General features: G+C 41.2%; 1 protein-coding gene across 18 annotated transcripts in view; it reads right to left on the reverse strand.

The window, feature by feature from the left end:
- Positions 1-1,412: 1,412 nt before the first annotated feature.
- Positions 1,413-18,055, reverse strand: part of kif1b (kinesin family member 1B) — a 57,254-nt gene continuing 40,611 nt past the window's right edge. For 6 of the 18 annotated variants that reach the window (XM_077543010.1, XM_077543000.1, XM_077543054.1 and 3 more), the window contains 27 exons: positions 17,877-18,055; positions 17,650-17,790; positions 16,377-16,628; positions 15,135-15,253; positions 14,930-15,015; positions 14,720-14,849; positions 14,328-14,481; positions 14,099-14,189; positions 13,906-14,024; positions 13,761-13,816; positions 13,402-13,602; positions 12,254-12,362; positions 11,906-11,972; positions 11,676-11,760; positions 11,393-11,498; positions 11,137-11,163; positions 9,917-10,031; positions 9,700-9,833; positions 9,196-9,257; positions 8,958-9,103; positions 8,605-8,865; positions 6,756-6,827; positions 6,560-6,681; positions 6,278-6,430; positions 5,983-6,175; positions 4,076-4,194; positions 1,413-3,993 (listed from right to left, as the gene is read on the reverse strand). In XM_077543010.1, the coding sequence (XP_077399136.1) occupies positions 3,951-3,993; positions 4,076-4,194; positions 5,983-6,175; positions 6,278-6,430; positions 6,560-6,681; positions 6,756-6,827; positions 8,605-8,865; positions 8,958-9,103; positions 9,196-9,257; positions 9,700-9,833; positions 9,917-10,031; positions 11,137-11,163; positions 11,393-11,498; positions 11,676-11,760; positions 11,906-11,972; positions 12,254-12,362; positions 13,402-13,602; positions 13,761-13,816; positions 13,906-14,024; positions 14,099-14,189; positions 14,328-14,481; positions 14,720-14,849; positions 14,930-15,015; positions 15,135-15,253; positions 16,377-16,628; positions 17,650-17,790; positions 17,877-18,055 (3,342 nt within the window). In that variant the 3' untranslated portion in view covers positions 1,413-3,950. The remainder of the gene's footprint in view (positions 3,994-4,075; positions 4,195-5,982; positions 6,176-6,277; positions 6,431-6,559; positions 6,682-6,755; positions 6,828-8,604; positions 8,866-8,957; positions 9,104-9,195; positions 9,258-9,699; positions 9,834-9,916; positions 10,032-11,136; positions 11,164-11,392; positions 11,499-11,675; positions 11,761-11,905; positions 11,973-12,253; positions 12,363-13,401; positions 13,603-13,760; positions 13,817-13,905; positions 14,025-14,098; positions 14,190-14,327; positions 14,482-14,719; positions 14,850-14,929; positions 15,016-15,134; positions 15,254-16,376; positions 16,629-17,649; positions 17,791-17,876) is intronic. The other 12 variants (XM_077543105.1, XM_077543090.1, XM_077543071.1 and 9 more) reach the window with 6 other exon arrangements.

Genomic DNA, 18,055 nt, shown 5'->3' on the forward strand with positions numbered 1-18,055 from the left:
TAAAATCCTGACATATATGCATTGTACGGATAATCTGTTAGAGGGCAGTATCACCCAGTTGACCTTGCAAGATCGCCCCAATTGAGAAAGGAGAGACACCTATACTTATTAACTTAAACCCCAAAACGTATAAATATGTTTTTTTAAAATACTTTGTCCTTCACTCTCAAATAATGTATTTATCCATCCATCCATTCTCTTAACCGCTTGTCCTCACGAGGGTCGCTGGGGCACTGGAGCCTATCCCAGCTGGCTTCGGCAGTGGGCGGGGTACACCCTGAACTGGTTGCCAGCCAATCCAGACGTATTTATGTTTTTAATGTGTGTTTTTTAAATGCTAGACCATACAGACGGCTTTGATGCAGCTTCTGAAAATTGTTTCTTTAGTTTTTATGTAATATTACAAATAAATATAAATACCTGTTTTAATACTTTGTACTTCACTTCCAAATAATGCATTTATATGTTGTTTTTTTTACATGTTTTTTTTTTATGCTAGAACATACAGAAAACTTTGATGCAGCTTCTGACCTGAAGAGGTCGCTTAAGGAAATGGTAGTTATTACAAAAAAAATGTCCAGCAGGTGGCAGCAGAGTATAAGAGATCAGCTAGGACCATGTTGCAACAAGCTCTTTTTCCCAGTGTTTTCAACAGGTATGTGAATAATGATGAAACTCAGCTATATTCTAATGTGAATTGCTGCAAACAGAAAATGATTAAAAAAAAAATATATATAGATACACACTTTTTTTTCATGATGAAAGAAGAGACTCTGATCTTTCTTTTGGTAGGTTCCATGTTTTAGAACACAATACACAGTACAAACACGCACACACACTTATATAATTGTGAGGACATCCATAGACATAATGCATTTTCTAGCTCCTTCACCTAACCCCAACCATCAAAAATGATTGCCTACCCCTATTCCTTACCCTAACCTCACCCATTACCCAATTCAAACCTTAACTCTAAAACCAAGTCCTAACCCTCAAAAAGAGGTCTTGAGTTGTGAGGACAGGCAAAAATGTCCTCAATCTGTTGGTTAAAGACTTATTTTGGTCCTCACAATGTAGTATGTACAAGTACACACACACAGGTTTGTTTTACTATCTTTGTGGGGCCATCTCATTGATATAATGCATTTCCTAGCCCCTAACCCCAACCATCAAAAATGATTGCCTACCCCTATTCCTTACCCTAACCTCAACCAAAACCTAATTCAAACCTAAACACTAAAACCAAGTCTTGACCCTCAAAAAAAGGTCTAAACTTGTGGGGCCCAGCAAAATGGCCCCACATGGACGGGTGGGCCCCACAACTCTGTGAAATCCCAAAATGTTGGCCCCACTGTGTAACAAAAAACAAGACCACACACACACGCACACAGAACAAGACAAACAGGCCTTACTTGTTCTCGCCAGTTTGCACTTTTATTGTTTCCTCATTCACTAGACAGACCAATGGTGCAGGGTTACCGTACACAGTTATTAGGATATCTGCATGACACATCTATGCTATACAGCGAATGGATTATAATTATTACAAATACAGTTAACATATTTACATTTTAATTCAAGCTCCATACAACACAGATATTTACAAAATAAGTATGGAAACAAAACCAAATAATGTACAACGTTAATGTTTGCCTTTTCTATTTGAAACGTTTGGTGACCTCAAAGGGTTAAATGAGAACTTCCAAAAGGGGAGAAGCTTGTTCTGTTCAAAAGGCATCAACGGAAATGTGTCGAGGTGAATACAGAAGCACAAACAATAATGTATTAGTCATCTTAGATATCGTGAGCTACTTCATATTATAATCCCTGATATAAAATAAAATAAAATCCTAATATGGTTAGAATTTACATTGCTGGCTAGTATGAGTAGAGCGTGTGAATATGCTTGCAATCACAGGCACACTTTCACTCAAATCCCTTTCAAATGAAAAAAGGAAGCAACCAACTGTCCCCAACAAGGAGCAGTGAGTGTCATTTTGTTTCTTCCTCCTCCCCTCGCTATGAGTGAACTGGAAATACACACATCTTCACAAAACATTCCACTGCCACACCACATTATTTGGTTCAAAAGCAACTAAACCGTGCAGATTTTGATCAGTTAGTTGAACTTTTTTTTTTGTCAACATGTGCAAAGAACTGCAAACTAATATGTACATTGCAAACAATAAATAGTCACTCCAAAGTATGACAACAAATTAACCACATAGGTGGAAAATATCTGCTCTGACAAATTAGGCAATGCAAAAACATCTCCAGGAGAAATAGAAGAGAATGCAAAAAATACATCTCAAAAGTCATCAGATATAATTTGTTGACCAGCAGGTTGGCAAACCTGAGGAACAAAACATTGTCAATGATGTCATAAGAAGCAGATTTGGCGCCTCTGTTAACCTTCATTTCATGTCAATGTTTTCGCGTCGTACAAGGGGAAACTACTGGTTGGCTGGCCAGAGTTTAAAATCACCCATTTGTACCAATCACATCATGCTCGCACATCACAACAGAGGCACCAAAATGAGCTGAGCAGGAACGGAAAAAAACGCACAGAGCAACTATTCCCCCACCACAATAGCATGATTAAAAGTACTTAAGTATATTATCCTTTGAATACATCTTCTTTCAAACAACCCGTTTGCGTAACAGCCATCCAGTGGAGCCTTGATATGTGCATTACGGCCCTTGTCTTGCTATAGTTTACATGTGTAAAAAAAAAAAAAACAACACTAATGCAGCTGGTTCAAAAATAGAAACAAATGCCCTGTCATGTTTTATACAAAACATCCTTATTCAATGATTATTACAGCAACTAAAAAGAGCAAATGAAGAGAACACATGGTGTTGACACATTGACATAGAGTGGATTTCTAATGCAAGCGGTTTTGCACGCAGCTTCATACATGAAATGTTGCCGCTTCCTTCAATTGGACAAACATGAAAAGCATGCGGTGAGCCAAAAGAGCTCGAGTCGAGTGCGTGTATCAGGAGTGGGCAACCTTTTTCCTACCAAGGGGACATTTCAAGTCAAAATATTTCAACATGTGTAGCATTGTGTATTATTAGCAGTTGTGTGTTACAGGATATATTGTATTTTTTTTTTATACAGTTTCTCTGAAGTTTTGCTTGCGTTTAGAGTTGCATGGCGGGAAATGCCCCCATTGATTGGTTCACCACACCTGAAGCACACATTAAAATATAAGATCACCTTCCTGTATGTCCTGCTCATGTAAGGTTCTTTATGTACACAAGATCTGACTACAGCATGGAGAAGGTCCGTCGCTTAAGGCGAGATCCTAAGCACGCTGTTTTGCTATGTAGGTTTGTTCTCTAATGGCCATTCGGGAGCAGGAAGTGGGCCTAGCGTCTTATGTCAGGACGAGGCAGAAACCTGAAGCAACTCTCATGAAAAAGACGACATTAGCAGCAAATTGTTCTTGAAAGCGTGTTGCCTTGCGTAGAGCATACACATCCCTTGGAGATATATTTTTCCCTTCATCATTTAATCCTTTTTTTGTTGGTATTTCTGTAAGCAAATTGGGTGTTCCCCTGAGGTCTGCTGCAGTTATCATGCAAAAAAAAAAGATAAATAAAACAAAACAAAACTGGGTAACATTTTCACAGATGATTGGCAAACAGAAAGTGAGTGGCCAGAGAAACGTTTTGGGCAGAATCGTGCACACGAGTTGACTATCACGACATGCTACTAGTTAGGGACGCGAATGACAGCAAAGCGGAACAAAATTAGACCGTGTGGTGAACAAAGCAAAAAGCCGAGGAGGAAAGTGGGACAGAAATCGCAAGAAAGGAGACGTTAAGCCACAAGTCTACTTACAGGAGAAAACTGTCAAGAATCACAATTGATTAATAGGTATTAACACTTGGTATGTTCAAAGGCGTTTAGTTTAGAAAGAATGGAGCTTGTGGGATCCACTTCAGTTCTTGATGAGACCGCTACGCCTCCTCGCCAGCTTGGACCTGTGGCGAAACGCGGTGAAGAAAGCAGACTGTGATCAGCGGAGTTTCATTCAAAAGTCAAGTGTGAGACAAGTGCGTGTACCTTATCGTTCCCGCGAGCAGAGGGTTCAACGCGTACAGCCAGTCGTTCATGTCTTTCTCATTGTTGGCCTGCAGGAGGATTCCTCTGTGCTTCGTGCACACAGCAAACGTGTTTGGTGTCTGGCAAGAAAAGAATATTCTTTTGCATTGAAATCAGTTGCTTACAGCCTAACCAAAAAAAACAGCCAACAATTTTTTACAACAACAGTTTTTAGTAAGAAAAGCAGCACTCTACAATATTGTGCTTTGTAAAAATAGCGTAATGACATAATTGTAATTAATTAATAAAAAAAAAATTGCCATATTTTTTTCTTCAATTCAGTGTATATTGCGCTGTTCTTTTTGGCGTGCACCCCTTGGCCACCCGGGGGCAGTACAACAGTGATATACAGGCACACATGTAAACCTCCACAATTAACCCACAGTCATATTAAAAATGTTGTTTTTTTTGTAAGGGTTCGAAATTCCTTTGTGACAAGCAAAAACTGTCTGCGAACAACTTTCAACCTTTTGCGAACAACTTTCAACCTTTTGTGAGCACTGCCGAAAACTCAAAATTGACTATGTTTGCAAGCATTTGCCGATCAGTGAGACAGCATCTTAAAGCAAAGCTATCTACTGTAGCTGTTTTAACCCATTAAGGCCGGGAGAGCGGATATGTCATTTTGTTTTGATCAATTCATGGTCTCTTAGCCGATTAAATGAATCAGAATATAGACGAGAGGGTGACGGGGCCTCGTAGCATTTTCTGGAATTTTATTTGAGCGTTTATGGTTGATGCAGATTCGGATTCGCGGGACTTATGAAATAAATGACGCGACTGACGACGGCGCGGGAGTGTAATGAGTCGACAGTGACATATTGTTAAGAAATATGTTTGTAGACAATGAAGATGTTGAAAATTTTGACGGCTTTGTAACGGACTTCGAATAATTACCACTCGATCCCCCGAGGTTATTACAACTGTGCTCCAGTGTTGAAATTAAATATACCCGCAGATGCAACAGTTGTTAGTTAAATTTAAAAAATATATATATTGAAGGTTTATAATAATAAAGGTTTGTGTGAACGCTACAGGTGTAAGCTCTCAAATGTTTTTGGAATTATGTTTCTATCTGCTTCAGGAGCTGAGATATCAATTATTTTTAATATTGTTGAATTTCTAGGAAAACTACAGGTTTTCGGGCGGTGACTCAAGAGTCACCCTTGGGTTTTAGAGGCATGTTTTGCCAGGTGCTTTAAGCCTTAATGGGTTGAATGTGTAATTCTCTTTGAATTATATTTAATTTGACAGTGAATTCCCACTGGGCATGGCAATAAAGAGTCTGAAGTCTCTTTTTGAACTGTTCACTAACCGCCAAACTACTGCTTGTACAGCGCTCATATCTCAAATTTTTGCTTGCAAGTCAAGGCAAAAAATAAATAAAAAAATCAGTCGAATGACGGCTTGCATCAAACAAAAATAAAACTATGACCACTAAGAGTGGACAATGTAAGATAAATATCATATCACAATGGTTTAATTTTTACTGGTGGTGTTTGCGCTCATTGCAATCTCTGTCATTCTAAATACAAATCACTGATTTCAAATTTGTCAATACAATTTACAAAGACAATTTAGAAATATTAGTTATTGTGCTTGTGGCAAATTTGAGACCAAATTTGTAAGGATAATGAAGGCCTTGGTTTTGGGTAATCTACTCTAAGATTTTAGGATCCGTTGATTGCTTCTGCCTAGCATAGATGCCAATAAACTCTCTGTCTCTGTTTTTGAAACACTTGGGCCTACAATGTTACGTTTGAGTATTTGTCACAATGGTGGTACTTGGACCTGTAAGTATTTATTGAGGTGACACTTGGCATCGAGTTTGAAACCACAGCTCAAGTGCTTCCTCATGAAAGTCGTACCTTGAGCATGGCCTGCTGGTCTTCACTGTATTCCACTTGCGCTGTGGAAAGGTTAAGGACCCCCCGCTCCACCGGGTCCTTGTCGCTGTTGTAGATGAAGACGTAAGGCCGGCGCACGGCCACAAAGTGTTTCACCCACGAGTTGGAGCGTGGCTCCATGAAGCTTAGGAAACCCTTCTTGGACACAACAGATCTAATACGGGGGCAAAAGTACAAGTTGAAGGTCCGATTTTGTGCAAGAGTCATCTTCAAATAAATACTTCAAATTTAGTCAGGGGCACGCAGCAGCTCTCACCCTGGCCTCATTTCTTCAATATCAGGCACCAAGTTGAGGAATTCATTTTTCCCCGCACGTGCGAGGTAAGATGCCTCCAGGGTGGGAACCATGGGGAAGTTGTCGTACTCTGAGCAGGATGGGCTGGACGCACGGGAACAGTTCTCCGGAGTCCTTGAGGAGAAGTACACAAGTTTAAAAAGGCTTGCGTTATTATTAGGAACATAAACATGACCCTGACCCAAATGATTAAAATAAGAATTGATCAAGGTCAGCTAGCTACAGACTGAATGGCAGACTTACTTCTGTTCTACAGAGCCACAGCGGGAGTCTGACAGAGACGGGCATGTGGAGGAGGGGGTGAGCGTGGCGCTGCTGAAGCTGGTCACCGACATGTCACGTCCCATCGGAGAGATGTCGGACAGCTGAGAGGACAGACGGACATTGAAGACAGCGTATGCGGCGGGACATCGGTCTTGTGACGTGACGGTGGGCTTACTTTGCAGTCGCTGATGCTGTTCACCAATTGGTTGTATTCGCTGTTGAATGTATGAGTCAGGAGGCGGAGGCACTACATGGGAACCAAATGACAATCGTCAGCTCACACCACAGTAACAGGAGGCGGCAGCTGCTTGCTTTGGAAGACACTTTTTTTTCTTTCTTTTTTTTAATCATTCTAATGTATGAGTCATGTGGAGGCTGCCCGTTTATTTTTTTATTTTCTTTGTTTGTTTTGTAACTTGAAGAAATTGAGTCAGCAGAACGTGTCATAAATTTAGGCCCGACTACTTTGTTACTTTGACTGCATATGCTTTATGCTTTATAAAGGCCATCAGATTTAAGACCTCTTATTCCTTCTGACCACAAAGAGTGGGCTCAATTTTTAATGAAATGATGGTGTCTGAATAGTTAGTATGTCTCTGTATGTATATTTTTGTGGCATTTTTAAGACCACATCAACCTTTTTTTTTTTTTTACAATAATATGTTCTATGCAACCCCACTAGTCTAAATATGGCATCCAAATCCAGCCGTTTTTATCCATCTCAGGGGGCGGCCATTTTGCCACTTGCTGTCGACTGAAGATTGCTAAATTGGAGGATGGTCGGAAGTCAGATTCATTTGAGTTGTTTTTTTACAGTTCCGACCTGAAAGCTTTCGAGGCGAAAGTAAACAACCAAAATGGCGGATAGTGATAAACAGTTGGTCTTCAAAACTCATTTTGACCTCTAGCAAACTTGCCTTCTTGCAATTTTGCTTCATTGACTATTTTTATCTTATCTCATTAGCATTTTATACATTTCAGTAGTTCACCGTATAATTTCATGCAGGAAGATAGCGGCATACTGTCACGTACGTTGTGTTACGTGAAGTTATGTTGAATATTTATGAGTGAAGAAAGCTACCTAGTTTTATACTTGAGTCAATTGTGTTGTACTATTGTGTTTCCAAAGGGGTCGCCATTGTAGAGTGACATCACATTGTAGTCCGTCGGTGAAGTAGGGGTACTTTTTTTCCCCCGACTTTGCAAGTGGCATTTCCGAGTTATGGGGGCGTTCCCGTACACACTTCCTGGTTTGAAGTCGGAAAAGTCTGACTCCTGACCGTCCTCGAATGCAGCTGATGACATCAATATTGCTCAAGTTTCAGGTAACAACCAATCACAGCGCAGCTTCAGAAAACAGGTGAGCTCTGATTGGTTGTTGCCTGAGACCTGAGCAACATTGATGCCATCTTCAGTCGACAGCAAGTGGCAACATGGCCGCCACCTTAGATGAATAAAAATGGCTGGATTTTGCTTCATAACACATACTCTAAAAATGTAATATTAATCAGAATGTCATGTGAAGACTAGTGAGGTCACATATAACATATTATTGTCAACAAATATTTAAGGTTGACTTCCACTTAAAGAATCAAGGATAATTATGCACTAAATTTTGTCAAATCTAATAAGACTTATTATATTAGACTTCTGAAGGATGGGATGAGGCCACATTGTTACAGAAAAACAACGTTTGCTGTGAAGAGAACACTTTTAAACCTACAAAACCAACTAGTGGAGTTAGAGTGTCTGTGCTGGAAAAGTTAGTCCTTAAATTCAGAACCGTACATATGATGACTTACTTATGCTTCTCTTTAAATTTCATCAAGGTAGAGTTACTTTAGATTGTTTTGACTTTTAAGGTAATCGTTAGGAGAATTATCAGGAATGCAATATTTACTGGAATAAAGATGACATTGTACAAAATCAAAAGTATAAAAATCCTTTCTGCTGGGGGGGGAAAAAGCATTATCGTCAACCTTCTCATAGTACATTGTCCCATATGGAGGAAAATTTCCTGTCACCTTAGTGGCCAGCTCCTTCTCACGGTCAACCAGGCTCTCGATGTCAGCGGAGTCGTAGCCGCTGCTCTCACTGGGCGTGATGGCACTTTCGAAGGTGGTGCTGGAGATCTGCGAGGAGATGGAGGTGGACGTGGACAAGGTGCCCGAGCTCACGCACGGAGACAGCAACTCGCTTAAGGACTTGCTGGTTGGCCCCGATCCCACGGGGGCAGACTCTCCCAGTTTGTCTCTCAGTAGGAGGAGGTGGCGGGTCTTCTCCACCTAGACGAGTTAACGAAGAAGAAAGCATCATAACATAAAATGTTTATTTCCTCAGCTTGCAGGTGAATTTAATTTCTAAACATGTACAGCACCTCATGCAGCTGCTCCATTTTCTCCAGCTCCCATTGGTGCTCCAGGATGAGACTGTCTCCTCTGGGCCTCCAACCTGCCAGGTTCTCCTCGCCACGCACATACGCCACTGATGTGTCCAAGACCTTCCTCCTCCGGCGTTGCATGCCTGCAAACCATGAAGGACACTCTCCATGAGTCCATACTTGACAGATCTGGAGATTTTGCTCTTGTACTCCGACATTACCATGAAAAGCTCACCTGGACTTCCAGAATCGGACATCTTGCACAAACTCAGCTCGTAGATTCCTGTAACACGGTTGCTGTGAATAAACAGAGCAGATAAGTCATACAGTTGAATGTGACATTTCAAGTAGTTTTACAGTCGAGGGTCCCATGAGATGGGAGAATTTTTTCCATCCTTATGACAATTAACAGGTGAACTCCATATGCCATGGAAATTATCTTTTGAACACATCAACATGTTACAGAATCACTGTTGCTAGCTTAGCCACTTGCTCACTATACAGTAATTATCGACTTTTCTGATTTCTTCAAAAACTCGACTACAGATTTAAATTCTCGCAAAGAAACAGCTAGAGTGGAATCATTTTCACGTAGCATTCTGAATGACAAAAAGGGAGCCCGGTGGAAGGCAATCATGGGCTCAGTCATGCTTATTGGAAACATAACCCCTTGGGAATCCCTGGATGCCAGTTTGAGAATCCCGAATTTCGGTAATAATAAAATGGCCTACAGTCTTACCAGTCTGGGGTTTTGGAATAGCCACTCCCGAAGAGGTTCCTGAGGGAACGGGGAGGTGAGATCTTTGCATCTCGAGAGTAAAAGACCATGCAGACGTCTTTAGTGATAATAGCAGGCTGGATGCAATGGTCAAGCTGCGAAGGGGAGACAGGTAGCACGTTTAGAAAAAATAGCAGATGATTCTGCGGTGATACAAGACAAAGGCGCAGCTGCAAACCTCTAGATATGCCGACAGCGTCATGTAGATCTTCTCTCCATAAGGAGTAACTCTGTTTAGCAGGAGGGAGTTGTGCAGGGAGCTGTCCCACACTGCCTCGAAGCGGTAGAAGGTCCTGCAGGGGACCAAAAGCAAAACAATGAGCACAAAATGTGTGGACAATCCCCTTCGTTTAGTGCTTTACAAAGAGGTGACAGGGTAAGGTTGCTAGCTCTGGAAAATAAAGGTCAAAGGCAGCTACGGGGAGTGTCATGTTGGGAGTTGAAACCTACAGACCTTGACACTGACACTGTGCAGTGAAGTGGCACTCACATGTTTTTCTAGTCACAACATGATACAGGAAACACACTGAGCCAAGAGCTCGACGACACAACACAAAATTGCAGTGCGGTGCTAGAAAGTGTAGCAAGCTTTCTGAGTGACTGATGGCACAATTTAGCCTAAAGGGCTACAGTTTCAAAAAAAAAAAAAATACATCTTCTCAGATAACACAACTAAATTGTCTGTTTTGATGAGCAATTTTGAGGCTTATTTGTCATGATTGGCAGCAGGGGGCGCTGTCCTGCACAGACATCATCTGTCCGTTGCATTGATAGCAGCTAGTCTGGTTTTATTCACCTTTGCTTATAAGGCAAAGGCTGCAATTTGAAATTACACAAATGTTTTTACCCAAAAAATGATCCAAAAACAGATAACAACAACAACAAAAAATATATATCAGTAGATAGGTAACTGCCTCACCGATCTTGAATTAGGACTCAAAATAATTTGCAAGCTCAATGCTTCAAAGTGAGAGTGACAAAATAAAAAATGTATGCATAGTGTTTAATTTGTACATGATCACCTATGCTTGAGTATACCTGCCTGGCCAAAAACAAAACAAGTTTTCTTGTGAGGATAATGGTAGAATTCTGTCATGAGGTTTGAAGAGCCTATATTTACCCTGATAGTAAATTTGGGACAAAAAAAAACAGAGCAACTCTTTGTACAGATACAAAGATTTAGATGTTAAAAAATAATATTGCTTTGAATGTATGTGAATTATGGGGGGGTTGTATTATAATAATTCCCCTGGTCAGTGGACAGAATTGACAAATAAAAGGCAACATACATTCAAGCACACAGATTATTTAGGAACTGAATTCTATTAATCTATTGAACTAAAGAGAAGAATAAAGTTCTTTCAGAAAGGGAGCCTTATGTTCTCCAGTCACTAGTACCTATCAATATCCTTATCAATAGACAGCCTGAGCACAATCAAGAGTCCAGCAGCAGCGGGAGGGACGAATGCACAGAAAAAAGAGAAGCACAAAGAGTCAAGCAACAATGGAGCAAATCAATGGTCATGCAGTGATTCCAAAACATACTGTAGGAGACATTCACACATAGTCATATACACACCGGATCAGAATTACAGTATGAGATGTGATACAATACAACAACTTTTGAGTGGACATCTTTCTGTATAGTATTTACCTGTTAGAGTTGTGGGAAGATTTGATGTTCTTGGCAGAGATAATGTTAAGAGACAAGACCGCATCAGCTGCTCCATCGTCCACTTCAGCCTTGTTCCTAATACGACCTGGTGGGACACAGAATGGCCGGCGGATGAAATTCAGAGCTCTACTCTATTTTGTATAGACAGTATGTCATGTTGCCTCAAATTAGCTGTTTTGTCAGCTTTTACAGCATGATGTTTTCCTAATGTTGTTTTTCGCCCGACCATTGAAAAGAGATCAATCTCAGATGCACTGCTCACCAACAACCAGCTCACGAACATCTTTCCAGTGCAGCTCGCTACCCTTTTCGTGGATTAGAGTCACAGTGATCCGACGCTGGATTCCCTACGGCGTAACATGACAGCAGCTTAAGATCAGTAGCTTTTATTGAAACGCTTTTTTATTTTTATGAACATTTGAATTAATAAGATCTGAAACGGCGCAATGAGAAATTGTAGAATTGAACATAAAAAACATGCATTTCTGTTACCTGGTGCAGCAGGTACGTGCCATGGCAAGGCAGCGCTCCACTGTGATCCACTATAGCTGGAATGTACCTGCAGAGGAACAGAGGTCATATAGAACTCAGACACTCATACATGTTAAACATCAAATGTGCAGCTAACCACAAAATGAAAAGTGTGAAGTCCGAATATACAAATACCACTTTGTTCTTTTATTGGTGTCCCAAGTGCATCTATTTATGCTAAAGAGTCACCTTTCAGAGAAAAATCTGATATCCTCTAAATAAAAAAAATGTTGCAATGTATTCTTTAAAACCAACTAATTAATTACATTATTCTACGTATAAATATAACATGCGCATGCAGAAACTCACTCTCCTGTGGGCTCCAGCTCGCTGATCTCAAACCAGACGAGTAGGTCGTATTTGCTGACACACTGGCCAAGGTTGGACTTGGTGATTGTGTTCAACTTGGTGGCTGGGACTGATACAACACAGACATACATTGGGTAAATATAATAACTCTGGAAAAGTAAGATGGCCTAATAAGCTTTTCAGTTGGTATGTTAAAAATTTAAAATGCACGTGTTCTCAAAAGAGATACTGGGCAATTCTCTTCAGGCCCCACAGCGAGAATTTAAAGGGGTCAACCTTAAACATCGCTTGACAATAATATATGTGACGTCACTAGTCTAAACATGACATTCTGATTAATATTACATTTGTGGAATACGAGTTATGAAGCAAAATCCAGCCAATTTTACTCCATCTCAGGGGGCGGCCATTTTGCCATTTGCTGTTGACTGAAGACGCCATCACAGGCTTAGGCAACAACCAATCACAGCTCACATGTTTTCTGAAGCTGAACTGTGATTGGTTGTTATCGGCGATCTGAGTAACTGTGACGTCATCTTCAGTCGACAGCAAGTTGCAAAATGGCCGCCTTCTAATATTGATAAAAACGGTTGGATTTTGCTCTTTAACTCATATTCCACTAACGCATTATTAATCAGAATACCATATTTAGACTCGTGGTGCTGCATAGAACATATTATTGTCAATAATATTTTGGAGGGGTTGACATCCCTTTCAAATACAGTATGACAAGTCTTTGACATACAGTCCCATCGGACTTGCTATGATGAGCTCAATGAAAGATTATTCTACTGCTGACAGGATCCTCATTAAAAGCAAACAGCTACAGTATGCACGTCCTATAATTACAGTGTGGGGTTTCATCTTCTGAGCAGATGCTCTGCATCGGAACGTATAAAGGCTTACATCAATTTAGTTTTGGGATGCAGCAAATGCAACAGACTGGGGCTGTGGTTGGGAGCTGGGGACATCAGTAAACAATTACTAGAGAGATGGGCAACTACATACACCTGTGGCAAGGTCAAGCAGAAACTCATCGTGCTACCATCACCTGCAGTGGCGGCTGGAGAAAAGCAAAGCGCTAGTCTAATCACCACATACAACCTAATGCCTGCAACGTAAGCTATTTCACTGCCTGCTGTACCAACCATGATGCCTGGGCACAATAAAGACCGGGTCGTCAAGGACTGAGAGGAAGGGAAAGTGCGAGAGCTGGTCAGCTTCATCCTCCAGGCTGGCCACAGCGGTGGAGGCCAAGGCATTGGCGTGCTCGGACAGAGTGTCCAGCACCTTGCCGTTCACATAGCCACTCATCAGGTAGCGGAGCAACTCTATCTTACGAGTATGGTCTGGGGTCGCAATGTATCACGTGGTGAGTGTGCAAGAAAATCCAAAGGAAGCGAGAAATGAAAGACAAGTGGAAGGTCATTTGAAGCATGCTGATAAAGCAAACATCAATGACTGTGAGATGCTTCCACATATGGCGCCATGGAAGTAAAAGCCTTACCAGGTTTCGACAGTGGCATTGGAATAGGATAGTATTTCCTGGATTGTGTTGGAGGACTGTGGGAACAAATGGGAATGACTTTAAACCAAAGCAAGAGCACATTTTAGTTCATCCGAATCCATGACATCACTTCCTTGTCACCCACCTGATGAGGTCCTGGCCATGAAGATGCAGCGGGTGCTGCTGGTAGTGGCCAAACACTTCAAACACGATGGGCTTGGTCTTGATGTACTCGATGAAGGACTCTGTCACCTCAACTGAAATCTGCTCAGGAAGTTGTCAAAACTGAGTGATTGTTCACTGGTTCAGATGTTTACATGAACGCTGGTTATACTCACATTTTGGACATGATAAAAACCCAGAGGAGTGCCTTTGCCACTGTTCTTCAAGGGCTCGGTGGAAAAAGCTTCATCATGACGATGCAGGAAACTTCAGAAAATCAAATATGTCAGTGCATCACTTGCAATTGGCTGGAGGATGATTCCCTTTGGATATGATATTATTTCATATGTGCTCCTACCTTATTAGTGGTTTACAATGATCTTAAAGTTGAAGTTGAGGACTCACTTGAACTGACAGAAGATATCAGCATACTCTGGTGGGACCCCTGTGGTCTGAAGCACGGTCACACGGAAGGTGAAGGTGCTGCCTATCTCCAACTGGCCTGGTAGACCGTCGCCACAAGCCAGCTTGGTCTCTGGGATGTTTCCCAGCTTGAGGTCTGAAAGAGGAGGGCCATGGTTTGGGTTTGGAGTCACTGGAAATGACCTGCTGAAATCTCAATCTGCATAAACATTGTCATCCTAAAGCAATAAATTCATTCTTAGCCACTTAAAGTTCATGATTTGTAGCGCAGGCGAGTGCTATTGGTTCCTCAAACCACTTGTGTATGCATTCCCAAGCCTCCTTTTGCATTCAACAAGACCATCTGCCAAGGGGTAAAGGTCTGGCAGCCATACCCATGTCATTGATTCTGTTGAGCTCCTCCGAGGGGGTGATGACCTCTGAACTCTGACCCTGGCCCTCCACAATGCGCAGTTCTTCCAAGGACAAACCAGAGTGGGTCATAACTGTGGATGTGAAATCATTCTGACAGGAAAAAAAAAAAAAGAGAGGTTAACATTTAGCAGAAATTGCTACTACTCCTACTACCTTTGGTCTGGACTTACTTTTTTGAAGTAGTCATCATCAAAGGATATCTTTGCAGTCCCGGATTGCCTTACTCCAGACCCGTAGTCCGGGGCCTCCTCATCAGCTACAAACACATATATGGCCGCTTAGATATTTTTGTGGGATCTTTTAAATACGATATGTAATATCAAGAGGAATCTAGTACAGGTTCAGAAGCACTGTTTTTCCTCAATAATTACTCACCAGCTATGGCCTGGACCCCAACGCGCAAGAAGCCTCGCACGTCTCCTTTCTCTGTTACTATGGCAACACGATGAACCAGTGGTACGGGGTAAAGCAGGTTGCTCAGGTACACGAAAGCTCTACAAGTGGAAATGAAAGAATAAACGTCAAATCTGCCGCAGTGCTGCATGTTAAATGCAATTCATTCAACCAATTGTAATATTAGCAATTCTTAAAGCTGTATCAATAGACTGACATTTTTATTTTCAATATTTAGAGTGACAACCATGTTAAAAATGCCCAAAAAAAGCTTAGATGCACACTCCTTTCTCTACCCATTTATTATTACAATATACATAGAAGGGAAGGTTGTAAAAAGGTGGTTTATTGTGCCATATTCATCTGGCACACGTTGACATTTTGTTTTGGCGAACATGCTTTGCTATCCTGCATCCCTGGTGGCCCAGACTCTCTCTACCACCACCATTTCTCTCATCTTGTCCTAGCAGAATTGCTAAAGGCCAGTAGCAAAGGAGAGATACCAATCTGCAGAATGTCTGAAGTCATGGTGATGCTGTCTGCGCTGCTCTGAGAATGGCCGACTGTGTCATTACACCATGACTGTTCCAAACTGAGCCACAGAAGTTTCATTTCTTTCTCCACCACAATACATTTTGAATAAATCACCAACTTTTTTGAATTACTGCAAATAAACACTTGTCACTCTGTTAATACCTACATAAACATCATGTTAAACAATAAATAAAACATAACCTAAATAAACAGGATTATGGGGATTAATTAAACAAAACAAAAAAAGAAAATTTTAACAGATGGGAGTTAATACAGTCAGTGGTGTCATGGTGGCAAGGAATGACATCACAGTGGGAGGAGGAGGCGGCAAGAGAAAAGGATGGTGGCTTTTCACTTTCGATGAAAAGCAAGTCTCGCACAGCAGGCTGGAGTGGTGTGACTAATCATATTTCATTACGACCACACAGATTCAATTTCTCTCTGCACACTGCTATAATGCCATCTGAAACGTTCTGCAACTATTGGAAAGGCTTCTTCAGATAATAAATTCAGAAAATATATATTGTTTTAAGCAATTGGATGATTTGTTGTAACTTTTTAAAATGTTTGTCTGATATGTCATTTTTCCCCTCACCTAAACCCAAGCAGCATATCACCTAACCAAATGTCCTGAGTGCTGTGCTAGCCCGCGTGTGCATCGTATGGAAAAAACCACCTCCAGTCACCAACCTTCCCACCAGGATGAACCAGGGGGAGCGGTCATAGAAGGGGTCCTGGCCATCGCTGAAGATATCCGAGCTCTCCTCCGTGCCGGCGTCTGAGCTGGTGTCGTCGACGAACGCCTCGTCGTCCATCAAGTCAGACATCTCGCTCTGGCGCTCGTCCGCCAACTCGGTGATTTCAGAGTCGGTGGTGGAGAAAGTGGGCGAGGGCGTGCGTTCAGCCAGATGCTCATTTACGCAACCGTGGAAGATGGGGGAGCTGAGAGATGAGTTGTACGGGAACATTGGCACCAAGCAGAACCCAGCAACAATGAAATATACTTTTACAGCCGAATAGTACGCCGAACCTAATTCATGAAGGCCATTTAAATTTTCCACGTAATGAAATATGAATAAACCTTAATATCATACACACAATTATTATATTTTAATTCTAGTAATAAATTAAATTTTTGCTCCTGACAATGGCACAATTTTACTGCTTTCGTTTAATAAAGAAGGAGTATTACAAGCAGAGACAGAACTACAAAAGAAATAATTTTAAATTAAATGTAATGGAAAAATGATAACTACTTCTCATGCATAGTGTCTAACGGAGGAACCCACACAATCACAATTTGATAAATGTAATGTTTTTTCAAACATCTATATTATTCGTCAGACCACACACATGGGTGTTATTTTTACAAATGATTGAAAATGGCTTGCTCTCTTTGGCAAGGGGGGTCTCGTGAAAAGAGATGATTGTGGAGGTGACAAGGATTCTGCCAGGATTCACCAGCGAAATACAAAATGGTACACAGCGCAACATTTTTAAATTGTTAACATGCTTTTGTACAGTATGTGGCAGAGGCAAAATGACAGAAAATAAAAACGGAAAGTGACATAAAAAGGTAAATACAATGAAAATTTGCACAAAAAAAGAAGCCAAAAGGTCAAATGAATAAACCATGATGAATAATGACATGAAAAACCAAACAAAACAATAAAAAAAATATTTGTGAACAAAAATATGGAAAATAAATGCATACAATGAGTTTGAATGAGAATGACAAACATAAATAGTGAAACGTGGATATCACTTAACACATATTGGGAAACAAACTTGTGACACAAATCAAAACTTTGATTAAAACAAATGATTTTAAAATAAAGGGATAACCAAAACTGACAGTGACACAAAACTCATCTCTTCAATTGAAGTCAATAATTGTGACAAAAAGTGTATGATCAGTAAATATTTAAGATGTATGTATGTGTTTTCCTGTACTTTTACATACCTCCCAACAAGCTTAAACCAATGGAAGCGGTCGTAGAAGGGGTCATTTCCTGTCAGAGTGCCTTCCCCGCAGTCCTCCTGGTTCGTGGAAGCCATTTCTCCTGCCCGGTCATACATCTCCCTCATCTGATCCAGACGCTGCCTGTATAAGGACAAGAAGATCCAGAATACAAATATATTCAGAAGCAGAGTCACTGAAGCCAGTTCACTGCGTGTGACGGTCATTACTTGAGTTTCTCGAGGGACCAGTAGTGTGTGGCTCCGTTCTTCAGGTCTTGGACCTCAACGGCCACCACCGTACGAGGGAAAGCCCTGGAGTTACGTTCTTTTTCTGGTTCTGGTGATGAGAGCTCCGGGGGCAGGGGTGAGTACAGTGTGTCCGTCAATAAGACAAACTGGAACTGGAC

Source organism: Vanacampus margaritifer, chromosome 1, assembly GCF_051991255.1.
Source record: "Vanacampus margaritifer isolate UIUO_Vmar chromosome 1, RoL_Vmar_1.0, whole genome shotgun sequence".
NCBI lineage: Eukaryota > Metazoa > Chordata > Actinopteri > Syngnathiformes > Syngnathidae > Vanacampus > Vanacampus margaritifer.